This window comes from Lissotriton vulgaris, chromosome 6 (assembly GCF_964263255.1).
Source record: "Lissotriton vulgaris chromosome 6, aLisVul1.2, whole genome shotgun sequence".
NCBI lineage: Eukaryota > Metazoa > Chordata > Amphibia > Caudata > Salamandridae > Lissotriton > Lissotriton vulgaris.
In genome coordinates, this window is record NC_141694.1 from 128,826,115 (window position 1) to 128,846,856 (window position 20,742).

Below are 20,742 nucleotides of genomic sequence, written 5' to 3' on the forward strand. Positions count from 1 at the left end.
GTTGGGAGGACACCCATTTCTTGAGGCCACCAGAATGCTGGCTGATTGCCAAACAGCAGCACTTCAGTTTCATCTGAAGTTAGCTTCAGACTATTGTTGGACATCCAACAGCCAATTTGTGATATGCAGTTGTGGAAAAGCTCTGCTGTGCTGTCAGGGTTTTCTGTGACTGACTATTCAATTTGAGTGTCGTCAGCATAGGACACAACTGGGAACCCAAGACCCTTGATCAGAGGGGCTAACGGGGTAACATACAGATTAAAAAAGGTGGGACTTAACGCCAACCCTTGTGGTACCCCACAGGGAAGAGTGAAAGAGATGGATCTGTGACCGTTACATTCCACAAACTGCGATCTGTCAGTAAGAAAATATCTGAGAAACTTAAGAACGGTACCTCTAACTCCTATCTCGAACAGGCGTTTGATAAGAAGTTCATGACTGACAGTATCGAACGCTGCCAAAAGATCTAACAGAATTAGGAAAGCGTTCCCTCTTTTATCTAAGGTTGTTCTTATGTATTCAGCAGCTGTGATCAAGGCTGTCTCAGTGCTGTGTTAGCTTCTGAATCCAAACTGGGAGGAGTCCAGTAGATTATGATCCTGGATGAATAGAGAAAGCTCGGTGTTTATGGCCTTCTCTATCAGCTTGGCCGAAATGGGAAGTTGGAAGATTGGCCTGTAATTGTTGGGGTTGTCTGCATCCAGATTTGTTTTTTTAAAAGAGGAAGAATTGATGCAATTTTCTAATTTTTGGGGAAGTAACCAAGGTAGAGCATTTAGTTAAAGATCGCTAAGAGGTGTCTAGAGACTATAGTAGGGGCTAGTTGTAAAACTCTAGGGGGGCAAGGGTCCAACTGCGACCCTGATTTGATTTAATTAAACAGGTTGGTTACTTGACCAATTGTAAGGGGGAAAACGTCAAAAGATTGGTATTCTTGGGTAGAGAGGGCACTGAGGAATCAGTTTCCAAAGAGTTGGCTTCACTAGTAGCACTTCCTGCTTTGGGCCCAATGGAAGCTGCTGACTGTGGGTTAATGTTCGAGCAGGTTCCTACTGGATTCGGGCTAGGAGTAAGCGCGTTGAAGATAACTTCTACTTTATTTTTTAGAAAATGTAGTGAGTCTGTTACAGACAGTGGCATCCATCCGCATTGAGATTCCTGGCTTGTGAGGGGGTTTCTAAGCTTGAGCACTGTAGAAAATAACTCTTTGGGAGTGTTCAATGCCAAGTTGGTTTCATTTATATAAAAGTCAGATTTGGCTTTGGTCAGCAGTTTTTTATAGCGTAATAGTTCTGCCTTATAAGAATCCTTATCCTCAGCACTGTAGCTTGATCAGGATCAGGAGATACTGGTTTATTAGATTAATTTAGTGTCCTAATGAGTTGGCCTCCCACAATTAGGTGCCAAGGTCGGTAGCTGGAAGTAGGTGGAATCATAAGTTCCTCCAAACTGCGGCCCACTAAGTTCAGTTGGAACATTACTGCCTTTGGTCTGACCATGTTAGCTGTAGAGCAGGAGCAACCTAAATAAAAAAAGGACAGTCTGAGAAAATGCCATCTAGGGTATGGCCAACAGAATGCGTGGGCTCGAATACTAGTTGTGACAAGCCTAAAATCGCCAAAGAGGCTATAAGATCCTGAGTATCTAAGTCTTCCTTATTCTACAGATGAAGGTTAAAGTCGCCAAGGATGGTAAAATCAGCGGAGTTAGCCTTAATGGCTCATGGTGACTTATCCAGATTTAGAAACTTACTAGCAGCCCGCCCCGGCGTTGCCCGGGGGCAGAAGGGGGCTGGGGGCTGCATTTTGAGCATTTGCTTAGTCCCGTCCCGTCCCGGCCGGGCCCCCTGCCCCACCCCCGCACGTGCCTGCCCCCCGACCCGACATTGCGTATACCGCTGCCGGCCTGCCTGCGTCCCGCCCGCCTCCCGCATCTGCCTTACCTCCGCTCCGGACTTAGCCCCCACTCCCGGGCCCCCGCCCGCACCGACATTGCCCGGACCGGCTCCCGCCTTCCGCCTCGCCTTACCTGAGGCGGCGCGCCACTCCTCGCCACACGTCACTCCTCGCCGCACGTCGCCGCTCGTCACCGCTCCTCCCCGCCTGTCGTCATCACGCAGGAGTAGGTCGCGGTTAGCGCTACGTTGCGGCCGGCGCTTGTTTTAGGGGACTACTTTGTTTTTAAACTTTAATTTTTTAATTTACGTTTTTTTAAATTTTATGCAGCCTATGTCCATCTACACACCCTGAGGATTACAACAATGTATTGGGTGTGTGGATTGGCGCTGTGGTTCCCGAGTTTACCTTGCCAAAAGGTGTTTGTTCTCTCTTTATAATAGTAGTATGGATTTCTGCGGCCTGGAGCGGGGGGGTGGGCTTGGGTCTATAGATCAAGGCACCGTTAAGGATGTGGTAAGGGGTCAAACCTAACCATGAATTTGTCTTTAAAGACAATAGCTAGGCCACCGCCTCTACTAAGATCTAGCCTAATTGACGAATAGCCAGGGGGGGTGGCAGAGACCAAGTCTGGACCTGAACCAGCATCAGCCCATGTCTCAGTTCCAAAATCTATATCAATATTGGCACTCTAAAAAATTCTGCCATTTCCGAAGCATGTTTTATGGGTGACCGAGCATTCAACAGAGTGCATTTTATCGTTTTTGCCATGCTTTTTCGATTACTCGCCACAGAAAGGCTTGGTAAGTGTGTCTTAAATCCCTTGAGTCTGAGAGAGCAGACCGGGCAAGTTTGACATCCTAGTGCATCTTCAGGGGACAGCGTGGGGCCTGTGCAGCACCGGGCTTTGGAATTGAGAGTGAGTAGCTCTTCCCTACTGTACCTCAAGCCAACACTGTGCAGGGGACTAAAACCGGCAGGGGGTAAGGCGCTGAGCGCGAGCAGTGCGCGGACAGGCTTGCATTGGATCGCCAGCGGCGCTCCCGCTGCGCACGTCCACGCTGCGGCTTCCATTAAATGGTGTGGAAGGGTGAGCCGGTCTCAAGACTAGACCGCTGACCCTTCCAAGATGGCGGCTGTGCATCTGCAAATGGAAATGAGGCACACCCAGGCACAGCTGATGGCCACTAGTCAGCCCGGCAGATTAGATAAGGCAGCGCTTGTTATAAAATACTGTTCTTTTACTCTTTGTTAACACCTTGGCTGCTAGAGGTCCTCCCCCGTGCTGCATTCCCAGATTTACCATTGTTCATGACGAGCTCAGCTCGTCATCCGCACAGCTCAACCGTGCCTCATGACGAGCTGAGCTCGTCATGAGCATCAAAGGGGTTAAAAAATATGCCCCCCCCAAAAAAAAAATGCCCAGTTAAATTAAATGACTCCAGCACCCTGCAACATGCAGATGTGCAGGAGAAAACAACACAGTGAAACAGTGTGGGAATCAAAGTTAAAAAGAGCCTTACTAGGTTGTCATTAGGCTAGGTATCCCCCGAGAGTCTGTAGCACACCGGTGCAGTGGCTCCCATTAAAAAGGTGTGGAATGGTGAGCCGGTCTCAAGACTAGACCGCTGACTCTTCCAAGATAGCGGCTATGATTGTGCAAATGGAAGTGAGGCACGCACAGGCACCTCTGATGGCCGCAAGTCAGCTCGGCAGATTAGGTAAGGCAGCGTTTGTTCTAAAATACTGTTTGTTTACTTTCATGAAATGTTAAATATTTGTACTGTTTGCACTGTGTCTATACATACTTTATGGTTAGTTACAACCATTAAATTGGATTGCCCTTTGTAGCATTAAATAAAGAAGCTGGTGTTGATCATTTATAAGTGAAGTTGAAATTCCTGTGAGAAACTCAATGTTGTAGTACCTGAGAAAAGGATAGTGTTAAGATGCAAATCAAAGCTGAGATGAGGTTGGGCTTAGCTGGGAAGCTTCTGATATTTTGGGTGATTGAGTATATTCTGTACGTTAGTTTCTGTGGTGTATTTTGTATAAGATGAAGGAGATCTTCTAGTGACAAATGTAGTTTTCTTTGGTATTGGTATTTCTATAGCACAAATTTAGGCAGTGGCTACAGAACGCACTCCGTAGCATTGGGGAACAAAGGAACTATATCAAGAAGGGAGGGGAAAGTGAGATCATGTACAGTAGTTGGCGGGCGAATTAAGAGGTGGAATTTTGGTCTTTGCTTGTGGTTGGAATAGAGAAATTTAGGTGCCAAGCCTGTTTTCTATAAACACCAAGGACCTGCAATACGACCATTCTACACACCAGGCTTGGAGATTGACTCCAACAACTCAGAAAGGAAGTTCAAGGAACATTATTTCGACCCACAATATTAATGTGTCCAGTTGCTCAATCAATGATAATGTGAGTGGGCACAAAACAAATCCATTCTCCAGAAGTATAGGGAAGTAGATTTTCAATGGCTTTTCCTCAAAGCTGGCACAGGCACTGACTTCCAAGCAACTCAAGTAATGGGTTCCTTGTCAAAAGCATGCTCAGTTCACTAATAGGTAAGTACAGACATGACCAGGAATCAGAGCTCAGTTCTGCTGGATCATCCAGCTGCAGACATGTTGATGAGTTATGTTGTCTTGTGGCCTTGTAGGTAATGTAGCTGGTCTTGAAGATGCTGCAAGCCAGGAGAGGGAGAAATGCAGTTCTTTTCAGCATTAGGGTGATGTAGTTGAATTTCTTCAGCCCCTTGATGAGACATGCTGTTGCATGTACGATGCCTTTGAGGGATGCCAGATTGGTGGTGGGTAGACCATTGTCCAGAGTGTTGTCCCCTTCCAGATGTAAGAGCACTATGTCTTCCACTGTTGTTCTGAAATTTGTTTCTGGGAAAGGGACTTTCACTTCATGGGAAGGAGATCCAGTATCATGATATATTGATTTGTGTGGTCTATGTTAGGGTGGTTCCAAGTGATATTCCATTGTCTGTTAGTTATGGGGTGAAGCCATCTATTTTTATGTCATATAACCACCATGGATCTGTAGTCATTTGAAACTGTTGCAACTGACTGGTTTTTCTTCACAAGAGCTATGCAAAAGCATGATTGATTGGGGTGTTTCTACTTGCAGCAGTCTTTCTTGCAGGTGCAGAATTCCCTACAGTATGTGAGGTACAGTGCTGAAAAAAAACGCAAGTCACTGAGCGGGACATTAATTCCACCAATTCCCAAGTCAGGGAGGTCATCGCTGGATACAATCTTTGGGGACTTTGCGGTGTCTCCTCAGGGTTCCAATGACACAACCCACACTACCATGGAGATGCAGCGACCTACTCCTAGAAGGTAAATTATGTGTATCAATATAGATAGTATTGTATAACATAGGCACACAAGAAACATGTTACATACTTGTGAATGGCATTTCTAATTTCTTCAAAATCTTCAGAAATGTATTTGATCCAAACTTGGAGTTATCCAAACACAACCTCTAACTACATGACTCCATGGGAAGTGATATCTGATACTCTGTTGACTTCGCTGAAAGTAGGATCACTCATTCTTTGAACAGAATTGACAAGATGTTAAAGGTTAAAAAGTTCAATTCAAGACATTACTAAATATAATACAAGCACACCTCGCCAATGCTAACATCGAAACCTCAAAATCAGTAGCACTACCAGAAATCTCATTCAGACTGTTGACATATGGATTGCTAGGATGAGAATCCTTTGATACAGTGACAAAATAAATAAGCAGGATGAAGATTAATGTGGTGGGCAAGTGTATAAACTGTGCTCTGTGGAAGTGGCAGTGCCATATAACACTGGCCCAGTTATCCGAGTTGATTGTGACATATGATGTATACGTTCAGTGTATGATACAACTCACCATTCAAGATCATATTGTTATACAGTGCTTGCCGCAGCACAATTTAGACAATGTACATGCCTCCCTCTCTGCCCAATGTCCTTTCATGAGCTCCCATATTCTGCATCATCAATACTGTTTGCCCCATAGCCCCTACAATCCAATATAAACTCTATATTGTCTCTTCCTCGCCGTCACTATATTTCACCCTCAGACCATCTCCCCTGGTGCCTGAGACTTCTCTCAAAGTTGCCATTTCTCATCATCCTCGCGTCTCTCTCATGGCTCCAGATGTTCCACATTTCCCACTTGAACTCCAAATCTTTCACGTGGCCAACCATTATCTATGCACTCCATATGGACCCCATGCCTCACTCATTTACTTATTTATTTATTATGCAATTTGTATCGCGCAAACTAAACCCGAAGGTATCAAGGCGCCTATCAAAAAGATCAAAAATGCAAAGCACCATACAGGTAAGCGCGTACAAAAAGGTGGGTCTTCAGGGCAGATCTAAAAGATTGAAGAGTGAGGAGAGACCTTAATTCAAAAGGGGGAGCATTCCACCACTTTGGGGCCAGATTGGAAAAAGCTTTTCCCCCCCATCTAGTTTTCCGAATACGCGGAACAGAGAGAAGAAGTCTGTTAGAAGAGCGAAGGTTCCTGCCAGGATTGTAAAGGGACAAAATAGATCCAATGCCGGTAGGGCTATTCTTAGCTAAAGCTTTGTAGACCATACACATGGTCTTAAAAAGAATCCGATCCTCAACAGGAAGCCAATGGAGCTGCTTCCGAGCAGAGGTGGCAGAAGCACGTCGTGGTAGATCCAGAACGAATCTGGCTGCTGCGTTCTGGACCACCTGCAAGTGCTGTAGCTGACTTTTATTCAGTCCCGCATACAGCGCATTGCAGTAGTCCAGACGAGAGCCCAGGAGGGCAACGGCAAGTTGCTTTCTTGCCTGCAAAGAGAGGTAATGCCTGATTTTCCTTAGTATGTGGATGATACCCCAACAGGTCGATACAGTCCTGTTGACCTGTTGGCACATACTAAGGATAGGATCGATCATAACCCCAAGGTTTTTGGCTGAGGAAGTCGGATCAGGGCAGGCACCCAGTGAATCCGGCCACCACTCAACTGACCAGATCTCTTCCTTTCCTCCAAACACCATCACCTCAGTCTTCTCCCCATTCAGTTTCAATGAATTGTGTATCATCCACTGGCCGACTGCCTCCATACAAGATCTAAAGTTGGCGGCAGTCGACGTAACTGACTGGGAGTGAGAGACGAGGATCTGGGTGTCATCCGCGTAGGAGACTACCTCCATCCCAAAAGATCTAATAAGTCTGGCAAGGGGGGTCACATAGATGTTAAAAAGGGTGGGACTAAGCGCCGACCCTTGGGGGACCCCACATTGCACAGACAGGGATGGAGATAGAAACTGACCCAGCATCCCCCTTTGCTCTCTATGATCAAAAAAAGAGGAAAGGAGCCCCAGGGCCGCCCCCCGAACCGCAATCTCCCTCAGTCGAGATGTTAATACCGGGGGGGGAAAGGGTATAGAAGGCAGCCGTGAGGTCTAAAAGGATCAGGAGGGAAGTCTGTTCATCATCAACACGCGTGCGGATGTTATCAAGCACTATGGTGAGGGCAGACTCGGTGCTATGTTCCCTCCTGAATCCATGCTGGGAAAGATCCAAACAACCTGAGCTCTCCACGAAGGCAGCAAGATGTTTATTTAAATGGGCTTCTAGCATCTTCGCGGGAGCCGGGAGCAGTGAGATGGGGCGAAAGTTTTTTAATACCCCAGGGTCAAGAGAAGGTTTCTTAAGCAGTGGTTTTACCACAGCCTTTTTCCACTGCTGGGGAAAGATGCCCTCCTTCATCGCCCTATTCATGATGTCAACCAGAGGGGGAAGGAGGGATTCTCTACACTGCTTGAGGATCTTTAAAGGACAGACATCTAGCGGAGAACCAGATTTAGTTTTGTTCAGAAAAATCTCTAGGTCCTGGCGAGAGAGAGGAGGAAAGGATTCCAGACCCCCGGACCGAGGTAACTATGTAGAGGCAGAGTCCAAAACAACGGACACCGGGGGCTCAGCGGTAGAGGATCTTTGCGACTCCAAAGCAATATAAATATCCGATATTTTGGACTGAAAGAAGGAGGCTATCCTATTACAGAGCTCCTGAGAAGCAATAATAGGATCGGGAATCTGAAGAGATGTAAGAGAGTCCACAATCCTGAAGAGCTCTTTAGGAGATGAAAGTGAGGCTGTGAGGGCCGTGAAGTATTCTTGTTTGGTCCTAATCACTTCCAACTTGTATCTTTTACACAGAATCTTGTGGGCTTCCCTATCCTTTTGGTCCCAGCTAGAATGCCAATGGCGCTCTTGTCTCCTTACTTCCTGTCTAAGGAGCCTTAGTTGTTCTGAGAACCAGGGCGCTGAAGGTCTTTTCCAGGCTGAATAACAGGACCTAGCAGGAGCCAATTCATCCAGAGCATCCATGATGGTCTTTTCATATTGAAAGACCACCGAAGGGACATCCATCTCCTGAGTAGTGGACAGACCAGACGTCCATGGATAGAAAGAATCTTCCCTGATGATTTTGAAATTCCTACGTACTTCCATTGTACTCGGAACCCTTCCAATGGTGTCCTGGATCGGATAGGTCAGATTGAAGGGGACGGCCAAATGGTCTGACCAAGACAGGTGGAATGGATCCGTTACAGTCAGCCTCTGATCATTAGAAAAAATCCCATCGAGCGTGTGCCCCGCTCGGTGGGTGGGTCCCTTCACCAATTGGGTGAGTCCACAGGCTGACGTAACTTCCAACAGGGAGAGAGTGTCATGAGCCTCCAGCAGCTCCAAGTGAAAATTAAAATCACCTAGAATAGTAAGATTTTGGCGGCCGAAATAAGGTTCCAAAACCTGAAGCAGTTTCAGCCCAAAATCTGCTCTGGGACCAGGGGGACGATAAACCAGAATCCCATTAAACGCGGGATTAGGAGAGTCGGACAGGGAGAAATATAACACTTGGAACACATCCTTGGGGTCAGAGACAGGTATGGTGTGGCATTGAAACCTGTCTTTATACAGGATAGCCAGCTCGTCACCAACTCGGCCCATTCTGTCCTGCCGTGCTAAGCAGTAGCCCTCAGGAACCGCTTCAACAAGATCTGGACCTGAGGAGTCCTTAGCCCATGTCTCAGTAACAAAGACCCAAGAAGGTTTCCTTTCTAGTATGAGCTCCATAAAAACAATATTATTTTTAATGAGTGAGCGAGCGTTGATAAGCAAACCATATTTGCTCAATGCACTGAATCCCAGCGGAAAACAGGACTCCAAGGGAGAGGGGGGGAGGGTAGGTTGGGACCCCCCGAGTCTACGTGAAAGCAACCACATCCCATGGGTAGTAGGAGATCTTCAGGAGTGCTCCTATGGAAGCAAGGTGCTAATGGAGGTTTGAGCCGTAATACATCCTGAAAGGAGTATTTCAATGTGTGATGGCCTACCTTATCCTGACCTGCAGTCCAGCCATCCAGCCCGTCCTCAGCGCGGACGGGCGCAGACGGGCTGGACTCTGGCGTGACTCCGGCGTGGCTGCGGCGAACACGCTGCGCGCCATTATGACCGGTTTAAGTAGGGCTCTAGCCAGTCCTCCTGACTGCTAGAGCGCGGGATAATTCAGCGTTTCCCTACACCCACCCAAGATGGCGCTCACCCAAATCACCAAGCGCGAGGGACCGGCCCGCCAAAGTAGCGGTGAGGAAACAATTACAATGCAAGAATGCGAGCGGGGGTTTAAAAACAGGGGAAACAATGATAAAATTAAAATAAATAAAATAGACAAAAACGGGGTTATTAAAATGCTGGAAGTATCCTGAGACGTGCCTAGCTGTATAGGTGCAAGCGAAGCAAGGAGAGCCTACCTCCTGCCCTGCTTAAGTAGAAATCCCAGCATCAGCCTCTAGCCAGTCCTCCTGACTGCTAGAGCGCGGGATAATTCAGCGTTTCCCTACACCCACCAAAGATGGCGCTCACCCAAATCACCAAACGCGAGGGACCGGCCCGCCAAAGTAGCGGTGAGGAAGCAATTACAATGCAAGAATGCGAGCGGGGGTTTAAAAACAGGGGAAACAGTGATAAAATGAAAATAAATAAAATAGACAAAAAAGGGGTTATTAAAATGCTGGAAGTATCCTGAGACGAGCCTAGCTGTATAGGTGCAAGCGAAGCAAGGAGAGCCTACCTCCTGCCCTGCTTTAAGTAGAAATCCCGGCATCAGCCTCTAGCCAGTCCTCCTGACTGCTAGAGCGCGGGATAATTCAGCATTTCCCTACACCCACCCAAGATGGCGCACACCCAAATCACAAAGCGCGAGGGACCGGCCCGCCAAAGTAGCGGTGAGGAAACAATTACAATGCAAGAATGCGAGCGGGGGTTTAAAAACAGGGGAAACAGTGATAAAATGAAAATAAATAAAATAGACAAAAAAGGGGTTATTAAAATGCTGGAAGTATCCTGAGACGAGCCTAGCTGTATAGGTGCAAGCGAAGCAAGGAGAGCCTACCTCCTGCCCTGCTTAAGTAGAAATCCCGGCATCAGCCTCTAGCCAGTCCTCCTGACTGCTAGAGCGCGGGATAATTCAGCATTTCCCTACACCCACCCAAGATGGCGCACACCCAAATCACAAAGCGCGAGGGACCGGCCCGCCAAAGTAGCGGTGAGGAAACAATTACAATGCAAGAATGCGAGCGGGGGTTTAAAAACAGGGGAAACAGTGATAAAATGAAAATAAATAAAATAGACAAAAACGGGGTTATTAAAATGCTGGAAGTATCCTGAGACGAGCCTAGCTGTATAGGTGCAAGCGAAGCTCGTGTAAATCTCACAGTGAATCCCCTGAACTGCTATGTATCCCTATTAGCCTCATGTCTCCCATCAGCCCCATGACTTTGCCTTACTCTTCCCCTCTCCTTACTCTCGCCTCCATGCCTGACCTTTACCTTTCATATCTCCCCACGACCCCCATATTTCCTTTCAGTCCTCTTCTTTGCCACACATGTCTCCACAGGAGATCCGCAAGGTCTCCCTGTAAGCATCGGTGTTTCTACTTTTTGGGTTGCAGGTTTTTCCAGAGCTCTGAATTCTTCTCTTGACTTGTATCTGTGTCCTAGTCAGAATGCCAATCCAGGTACCTTGGCAAACTATGCAGGTTGGCTAGACACTTCTCTTGGCTCCTTCTTTAGGGTTTTCAGGTGCCACTTCGTCACTAGACACTGAGAGCTTTTCTTCAACAACCCAACATAGTGTGGTCTCGGAGTTGAGTGTTAATTACCATCAAATTTACCAACTGCACTGAACTTCTAGCCTAGATTATTGTTGTCACCATTGACATGGAGGCGGTGTGGGCGGTGGGCTGCGCTGAGATTACTGTTGATTGGATGGAAGTAAATCAAAGCCAGTGAGCAATTTAAGCCAGCGTTGTTGTTATCTTGAGGTTAAGAGCTAGCATTTAACTATTCAGAAACCACGTCTTATAAAAGTTAAAGGTACCTAAATTGGTCAGTAGGTGGATCGATTAAACCACAGGGGTTGTTAAGAAGTCCTGAGGGGTTGAAGGCAGCATAAGGGGTAGCAATCATAGCGTATAGCAGCAAAGAGGGGTAGCAATCATAGCCTATAGCAGCAAAGAGGGGTAGCAATCATAGCCTATAGCAGCAAAGAGGGGTAGCAATCATAGCTTCTAGCAGCAAACATGGGTAGCAATCATAGCCTCTAGCAGCAAAAATGGGTAACAATCATAGCATCTATCAGCAAAGAGGGGTAACAATCATAGCATCTATCAGCAAAGAGGGGTACCAATCATAGCATCTATCAGCAAAGAGGGGTAGCAATCATAGCCTATAGCAGCAAAGAGGGGTAACAATCATAGCCTCTAGCAGCAAAAATGGGTAGCAATCATTGCATCTATCAGCAAAGAGGGGTAACAATCATAGCATCTACCAGCAAAAAGGGGTAACAATCATAGCATCTAGCGGCAAAGAGCGGTAGCAATAATAGCCTCTAGCTACACCTAAATGGTGTCCCTTATTTCCGCGAACACTTGAAAGCTGGAAAGGTTAATTCAGTGTTGAAGACAAATCTGTTCTAACTTATCAAAGAAGGCAGCAACCTCCATCCAGTAACAAGTGCATTAGGTCACCCCCTTATGCGGGCGTCCAGCATCTGAAATGATAGCTCCTACTACTAGAAGGCTGAACAGTTTCTTTATCTTTTGCTCAATTCCAAAGCAATCCCTTCAAGGGCAGATATGTTCAGAGGTGTGGCTTAGTGACAGTGATGGTACGAGGTTGGTGTTCAGGTGCAAACATGTTTAGAGAGCCTCTTATAATGCCTGTATATATTGTTTCATCACTACTTCAAAGCCCTCCAGGAGTTAAGAGTGATACATAATATATTAATGTACATGTGACCCCAGTATGCATCAGTTCCTGTTGGTGTGAGATCCAATCTAATGGTCGAGACAATGCCGGTGTTCCCTTCTGATGAGCTGGGATTAGTGCAGAACTGGATACATTCGGTTGATAGTGCTATTAGAGCTGTATGTTTCCTTATTATGGCACTTGCGTGGGGCATGCTAGCCCCTAAAGGAGGAATTGTGCTACTCTTCCAGTCTGATGACACAAAAGCAGGATTGCATAGGGTGCTTAGTCGGTAGCTGATTTTCAAGTGTTCCTTCACATGTAGCAGCTTGGTTGACATCTCATGCTTGCATCCTTCTCACTTTATAATGCCCCTAGGGCCGTGAGGTTTTTTCCTTCCATGTCTCAAGTCTGTAGATTTGCATTTGAACATTTTAGCAGCACACATAGATCTTATCAGCCTCTTTGAAGGTCTGTAGGAGGAGGAAAGGTGTTTATATAAATGAGCCCTCTTCCCCAGAAAGTCTTACACATAGCAAAAAGGATCTTGAATTGAAACAGATCTATGAAGCGGAAAACAGCGAGTGCTTCCACGGCACTCGGCTGTTGTGAACATACCTTTCTACATTCAAATACATCTGGTTTTGGATCTACTGCTTCGATGTCTTGTGTAGGCCAATTTGGACAGGACCAGATCCCTTTTTAGTTTGATTCAGTTATTGACTTGTGTGGACTTGGAGCACTCTTAACATGGAGAGTTGTAGTTTGTTCCTTTTGTTTGATCATGGGATTGGTTGGGGGTGAGGGGTGTCACGTAGAATTGGACTCTCAGATTTGTGTTTTCTATATTGTTCGAATTTTAGCCGTGTAAGCAGAAAAAGGATTCCTTCCTCAAGTTAAAAGTGTACATTTGTTTCTTAATGTTCCTGTTCCCTCAGAGATAGATCTGGTTATTGTCCGCATACACTAGGAATCAGAAGTAGTACAGGTCAATGATGTAGCCCAGTGGTCACTTGTAGGACATAAACAGATACATACCACTGTCTTCCAGCTGGAGTCAGCCTTGCCAATTCACTGGCTGGTCTTCGTTCTGTGCAGTCAGGATGTCATTGAAGGTGTCTGATAGCACAGATTATCTTTCTCTTGTTGGCCTGTAGCAGAAATTCCGGTGGTTGAATACATTACTGTTTTGGACAATATCCTGGACTTACTGAATGTGCTTTGTGATGTGGCTTTCCATGATGTTGCTTAGGAAAGGTAAGTTTGAAATCATCCAATAGTTGTACAGAAGTTTAGCATCAGGTGTGATCAGCATCGTCTCAGCCGCTCAAAGGCTGAGGCTTGCGAAGAGTCATATAGATGAGACATATTGCTGAGATAGTCAAAGTATTCCCTGGCTGACCCTAACACTTCAGTCAACATCATTGGTTTGAAGACCTTAATGTTGGCACGAGTGCAGAAGTGAGTGTTTGGGGGGTGTTGCTTCTTCTTGGTGAGTGCTTGTCAGTTCTTATTAATCTCTGATGAACAAAGCATAAAACGAGCTGCTGTGGTGCAATGGACTCGTTTTTCTTAATGTTCAGCTGTGCTTTTTTGAATATCTTACAGTGGGTGATTTGTTGACTTTAAAACTGCATTAATGCGCAAGAGCAGTAGAAGGGTGTGGCAACAGTAATTAGTCGTGCCAGGCCATACAATGGTACAAAATGTAGGCATTGGCCCACATGCTTTTGTGGGAAGGTGGAGTGTGAGTTGTTGCCGGGTTCCAACTCCTCTCATTCTGTTTGAAAAGAATCTCGTGTTCGGATCTGTGTTGTGATCTGTGAAGATTCTGTTCGCCCCTGAGGGATACAGAAAGAGGTCAGAGTGCAAGTGCTCCCGGTACACTTCAGGCTAAGGGCCTGTAGGTCAGCAGGCCAAGCACCCCCACTAGAGGTCGAGGGAGGGGTGACTTACCTGGGCCCCGTCTCTCTCTGAGCTCCTGCTGCGAACGCGAATTCCTTTGTGCATTACTTACTACCCCAGAGGCCTTCCCAGTCGCCTTGGTAACCAACGTGTTGGCAACTCTAATGGCTTCGGTATGTGGTAGTGGCAGGCGGCTCCCTGGAAAGTCCAAGTTGGACTCGGCAGGGGTCAGCCTGCCCGAGAAGCACAGCACTTCCTGTGAGTCTCAGCGCCATCTGCTGGAGGTTTTTTTCTTGTTGGGAGCCTAAAAAGTGACCTTTTGTCTTCTTCCTACTTTTTAATGTTAAGTTTTAACCCTCGTTTCCATTTCTAATTATTTTAAGGTCCACAACAGAAGGTGATGCGGAGCAGAAGACTTTTGGTATGTATTCACCGGAATTGATGGTGCTCGGGAAGGGTGGGTTCACTCAATCAATGTGTTTTTTTTTATTGTATTCACCAGCTTCATTGGATTGCATGGGTTTTCATTTCTATGTAGGGCAACGGTGGCGCTATATAAAATGCATAATTAAATGCATCATTCTAGTAGTAGACACACCTACTTATATACGTCTGTGCACACACTTAACTCACTTTCATATTTCACTATACTAATTCAACACTAATTCTTTATGGGTTCCGAAGTAGGGTGCTACTCCCGAAAAAGCGCTTTGGTGCCTCGCCAGGGGTAGAAAGCGCTACATAAATGCAATTAACAATACAATACAATATAATACATATTCACACAAACTCTCACAAGGTGCACACCTTGCCGCTGCACACACGTGTGTCAACACACACGTGTGCATGTGTTCTACCTAAAACAACATTCACTCATCGCGTCCTGTTTGAGTGTCTTCTCTGAGCGAGTCAGTCGTTCTGTGTTGAAGCAGTATTTCATCTGCACACAGCATGACGTCCTTCACACAGCATGACGTCCTTCTTGGAAATGTAGCATAAACAGTTTCAAGATGGCTTACCGCTGCTAATGGCTTTTGCCAATGTCGGCACCATTTTGAAAGCATCTACAACGACGTCCCTTCAGACAGTAGTCAGCCCAAAGTTGTGACAGAGACAGTTAACTGTATCCAGGGCACAAGTCGGGGGTACACGGCGTCCACCCACTATTTTCACAGGGTGAGAAGCTCGGCCTTACTGAAATATGCGGAACTTGTGGTGTAATTTCCAGGCACCAGGACACATTCATCAGTGCCTGCGCGTTGTCTACTTTCTTTCACAGCAGCAACGTGCAGGCTTTCGTATTTCAGACTCCAGCTGGGCCCATAACAAAAGCCGAATTTAAGGGACCACCAGGCCTTCTTTTGTTCCACTATCCTGGCTGGGAGCTATCTGAGCCTCACACCTAGATGCAAGGGAGGGGAATCAAAGGCTCACATTTTGTTATCTCTTCACAAATACTTAAGAGAGGAGTGCTTTTTACTTTTTTCATACCCTGTATATAAGGCATATGCATGCACTGTAAGAATGTCAAATGTGCTGGTCTATCCCAGTATCTACACAAATAAAAAATAAAAAATTTGGGGGGGGGGGGAATTTGTTTTTATTTCATAACAAAAAAAAAAACAATTGGTACTTAGTCATAGAATCACATTTTGTAAGCATTTCGTTACACACATGTATACAGTTATAGCATTTCTTGAGCTATTCTGTGTCCTTTACAGTACACCAAAAAAGGACAAGGCATAACTCTAAGTGAACTTTAAGCTTAGTACACAGTCCTCCCACCGAATCACAGCTCAGTCACTAATATCAGATATTGTGTCTCCTTGAGGGAGCTTGCATATATTGCCTCGGTAGGCGTTCCATTTCCCCCAAATGCCGTCCCACTTTTTGGGGCACCCCCTGTGTACATACACTGCTTTTTTGGTCACCACTGATATGTCCATATCTTGGCACCATTTGTGTAGGGTCGGGGTCTGCCTGGATCCCCAGTTAAGAGCTATATTCCTTTTGGCCAGGGCCAGACCAAGTGTTACCCAGTCCTGGTCCGAGTGATTGAGGTCTGCTGGCTTCCAAATATTAAGCAAGCAGTATTTTGGTTCCAGGAGACTTCTATCCCTGTGACCCGTGACATAGTGGTCATAATTGATGCCCAATATGACTGGTTGGTTGGACATTCCCGGACACAAATAACATTTTCGATACATTATTTTTATTTATTTATAGCCTTACGATATTTAAAAATGTGAACTTCGCAACCAATTAAACAGAACAGATTTACTGCCACATTTCTCCTTGTTGCCAATTTCTTTATGGTAGAGGTTTTACAGAATAAATGTATAAGTTGAGGCTCACATTTTGCATCGGAGTGCGTCACTTTTTTGGCATAACCCCAACGCAAAATCTAATTTGTTAAAATCTCTTTCATTTGTTAAAATCTCTAAATGAGCTCAAATATACTCACGATAGACCTGAAATGTATGTGTAATGCGTTAAGATCTGATGTCACTTTCTGTGAGGTCATGGGTTGTGATGTCACTTCCTGTGAAGCCATGCCATGATGTCGCGCTGTGATGTCATATGCCATGATGTCACTTGCATACTGCCTAACTGGGTTAGTCCCCCCAATTCTTTTTTTAAGACTTGTGTACTGACTGTAACACATAAAGTGAGCACTGATCACGGTCACAGTTTGGGGATGTTGGTTTATTATTACCTGAGTAGCTGAAGCAGCGCCATTTTACCTTTTAGAAATTTGTAAATGGTGGGTTTTTCAAAGGAACTTTCAAGATGTGCTGCTTTTGGCTGGAAATATAGCAGCTTTGTAGACATAGCTAAAGTCAACAACTAAACAGAACACAAATACAAACAAACAGCAACACAACACTACCATTAAAACATAACATGGCACACCACAAGAAACAAAACAGATTGCAACACAAAAACTGCAGCACAATAAAACGAAATCTCTGAACACATCACCTATCCAACATAATGCCACACAACAAATGTGAACAAACGTTCTTGGCAAACATCACCATCTCCGGAACCAGTTTTTCTAATACTGTGGTAAAAAGCGTTTATTTGTGCCAGTCAAAAATGTTTTGTGTCCAACCCTTTGTCTTATCCCAGTGCTATGGCTCCCTTTGTCTGATACTGCCCATGGAGCCCTTCGATGTGAAACCTTACGAAGGGATACGCTCTGCCTGCACAATGCATGCAGCTGGCTACACTCTGCTGGAAGTGCTAATGAGCCCCGTGTGTAAAAGGTCTCTTAGGACATGCACTGTTTCCAGGGCTCTGTCACACTTAAATTACAAACCATGTATTTTTTTCAATGGGTACAAATCCCAGGGCTTGCAATACTTTTGAGCCTCTCTGTATGTGCCGGTGTGAAGTGTGTAGGCTACGAAGAGGAGTCCAGCAGGACCTCACAGCGGAGAGGTATTGTGGGTTTAACTGAGTCTCCTCTCAGGGCTGTGGAGCTGAGGATGTCGTTGTAGGGGCTGCACGTTGGCTTGTGGACGGCTCAAAATAGACCATTCCTAGGGGACACTGTTTGCATCATCCGCTTCGCCTCACAGGCTTCTCATAGGAACCTTCACCTCTTTCATCTGCATTTCAATGGTCTGTGCACGAGTAGAGTGCTTTGTGGGCGAGTGAGCGCCTAAACCTCATGCCAAAGATTCAGTGTTTTCATTCTCGTGGTTAGATTTCATGCCCATAAAACAGGCAAGGATTTTGCCACCATTGGCTAAGTGACATTTTGCCAAATCCCCATCCACCTTGCACCCTTTAGAATCACAATTTACCCCAATCACACTTCACCCCCCTTTAAAAAAGTGGTGCAACCAACTCCCATTTGCCAAAAACCAGGCACAAGCAGCCACGCTGATTGTCTCTCTTTCTTCCAGTTATAGGTTGAGCAAGAGAAATTTCATAGGGGTGACATGCCAGAAGCCTGATTGGGCCCTAAGAGTAAGGCTAAACCATGAAAAGGGTTCAATCTCCAGGATCTGCAATCTCTGCCCAGTCCCTCCTATTACACAGGTGGCACTTGCTCAGGCCCCATACAGCAGAGTAATCCCTCAGGTTACAAAATCCGCATAGGCTTAGGCCTCAAACAGTAGAGCTATCTTACCATGGTACACAAAAGCGACTCTAAATATAAATATAATTATAAACAGCAGAGTTTTCTGCCGGTGTGAGAATGTTGTGTTTCTGATAAATCAGCGTCTTGACACTCTCGGGTATAAGTGCGCTCTATAAATATTATCCTAACCTATAAAGGCGAGATGTGCCAAGACGTGTGCATTGCTGCAGGTTTTGACCCTCTTCTCATTCCACCACGGCAATTCTCAGCTATTTACAAGGACAATAAGTTACAATCTTTGTCCAGCCAGACACTGGAGTCAGCCCTCCAGTCATCCATCCCCTCTTATGGGTTAACTTATGAGGCTAATGTCAAAACGTTCCAGGGTGCTGGTTCAGGACTCAAGTAAAACAAACTGTCCAAGCAAGCATGTAGTATGTCCAAGTGTACTTAATAAAACATTTTCATAGCAAGATGTACATACTGAGTTTATAAGGATCCTCTTTGTTACATACACAAAATCCAGAAGTACAAATAAACATCACAAAGTACATGTTAATCAATAGAGGATCCCCCCCAAAAAAGGCGGTTGGTTTTGCAGAAATTGGATACGAAGATTTATTCTTAATTGGCATCTTTTGTAGGCAGGGTGCAGATGTCACTGCTCAGAACAGCGGTACAGACCTTAGTGAGGTGTTTGGGAGAGCCTGATCAAGTTCTATGGTCATCTTATTATTTGATTTACAGATTTTAGAAAGTGATGTATAGCACCAAGGATAGTTTCTGTGTTTGGTAAGGGTATACAACGAAAGAAGGTGGATGAGTAGCATTCCTGTAGAACAAGTCAGTCTATAGTTTGGTTGAGACTGTTGATGGGAGCCCGCATTCTTGTAAGCGAATGAATGGTGTCGGAGTCTTGAGATATGCAGTACCCAGTCATGCACTTGCTCTTGGGTGATGGGGCAGTCTTAAGCTTCTGCCCACAGGGAACAGCATTGAGGATATTCTGTAAACCACCTTATGGCAACCCTAATTCTAATGAAAAGCAGGGTAACAATAAGTCGGAAGGAAGAGGTGAGATCTCAAGGGTTTCTTTAATTTGAGGAATCAATTTTCGACTCTTGAACTTGGTGGTACAGTATTCCACTGGGAAGAAGCTTGAACATTCCAAGAGTTTCTGCCTCATTCCTAAGGTTAGGGTTGGTAGACCTTAGGCTTCCTGTTTGTTGGTGGCAAGTAATCAGCATCTGACATCAATTGGGCAGAGACCATGGCACTTTTTGTGGATGTGGCAGAAGGTTTTTAATTGGGATCTCTGTTTTATTGGTAGCCAGTGGCGAAACCTTAGTGCCAGTGTAGTGTGATCTTGCCATTCCAGGTTTAATGTTAGACAGGATATGAGGATAGACACAAATGCATTCAGTCACAAATATGTTAATATGCTGGAAGTCCGTGCTTATCAAGTGTGCCACAGCGTTGCAATACGTACTGCAGGTAAGCCAGGCACTGATTTATACATTAGGCCGGCACATATTTAGGCAGGTGTGCATAGCCTTGGCTTACTGCCTTATCTGGTTCATTATTGACCCTGTTAGTATTGAGTGCAGAAAGGGAACAGTGTTCCAGTGCCATCTAATGAGTAAATGCAGCCAAAAACTGGTGCCTGGCAACCGAGAGAAGCAAGCAGGCAACCACCCAAGAGCATGTGTGACTCAGAATCAATGCACTGTGCAGAGATTAGAGCAACTGAGCGTGCCTAGGGAGCCTGGGTGCTGGCACCCATTAACAAAGAGGGATTCCCAAGGTTTAATCATTTCTGAAGTTTTGCCTTCTTTAGAAATTAAGTTACAAGTATTCTTCACTCCCTACTCTGACCTATAAAGGTTGTTGTGTGCTGCCTACACCTGAACATCAGGCTCAGGCAGAACACTATTGAGGATGCACAGTTTATTATTCCTCATCTATAAATGATATATGTTGAAATAAATGCAAGGACAAGAAATGGGCAACTGACCATATTAGCCCAACGTAAGAAAGGGGCTGCTTATCACATAAACCCATAAGAAGCAGAGTAGATGCTTTGTTAGTCTAGTAGAAGAAAGGTTTTCCTGACTGCTTTAGTAAAGCAGAGGGTTCTAGAGACAGTTGTTCAGCAAGAGAAAGAGACCAGTTAACCATCTTAGCTGTGAGATGAAAAGGAACTGCTGACCTAGTTAGCCTGGCCCAAGAAAGCAAGGCACAGCACATCTTGCCAAGTGCAAGAAAGAGATTCAATGACTTTGTTAGTCCAACAGGAGAAGGTGGATGGGCAAATCAGCTCAACATAGAAATGGGGGTAATGAATCATATTCGCAGAGCACAAGAAATGTCAACGACTATGTTAGCCCAGCATAACAAAGGAAGCACTTGATTGTATTAGACCAGAGCAAGCAAGGGAGTCAATGAATATGTTAGCAAAGCATAAAAAAGGGAATCGCTGACCATGTTTATAAAGCATAATAAAGGGATCCTCTGACTATATTAACCCAGCACTGGGCGT

The 20,742-nt window shown here is 45.4% G+C and overlaps 1 protein-coding gene across 3 annotated transcripts in view; it reads left to right on the forward strand.

The window, feature by feature from the left end:
• TOGARAM2 (TOG array regulator of axonemal microtubules 2) overlaps positions 1–20,742 on the forward strand; it is a 477,994-nt gene that overhangs the window by 250,100 nt on the left and 207,152 nt on the right. For 2 of the 3 annotated variants that reach the window (XM_086926146.1, XM_086926144.1), the window contains 2 exons: positions 5,043–5,254; positions 14,494–14,531. In XM_086926146.1, coding sequence (XP_086782272.1) covers positions 5,043–5,254; positions 14,494–14,531 — 250 coding nt within the window. The remainder of the gene's footprint in view (positions 1–5,042; positions 5,255–14,493; positions 14,532–20,742) is intronic. The other variant, XM_086926145.1, reaches the window with a different exon arrangement.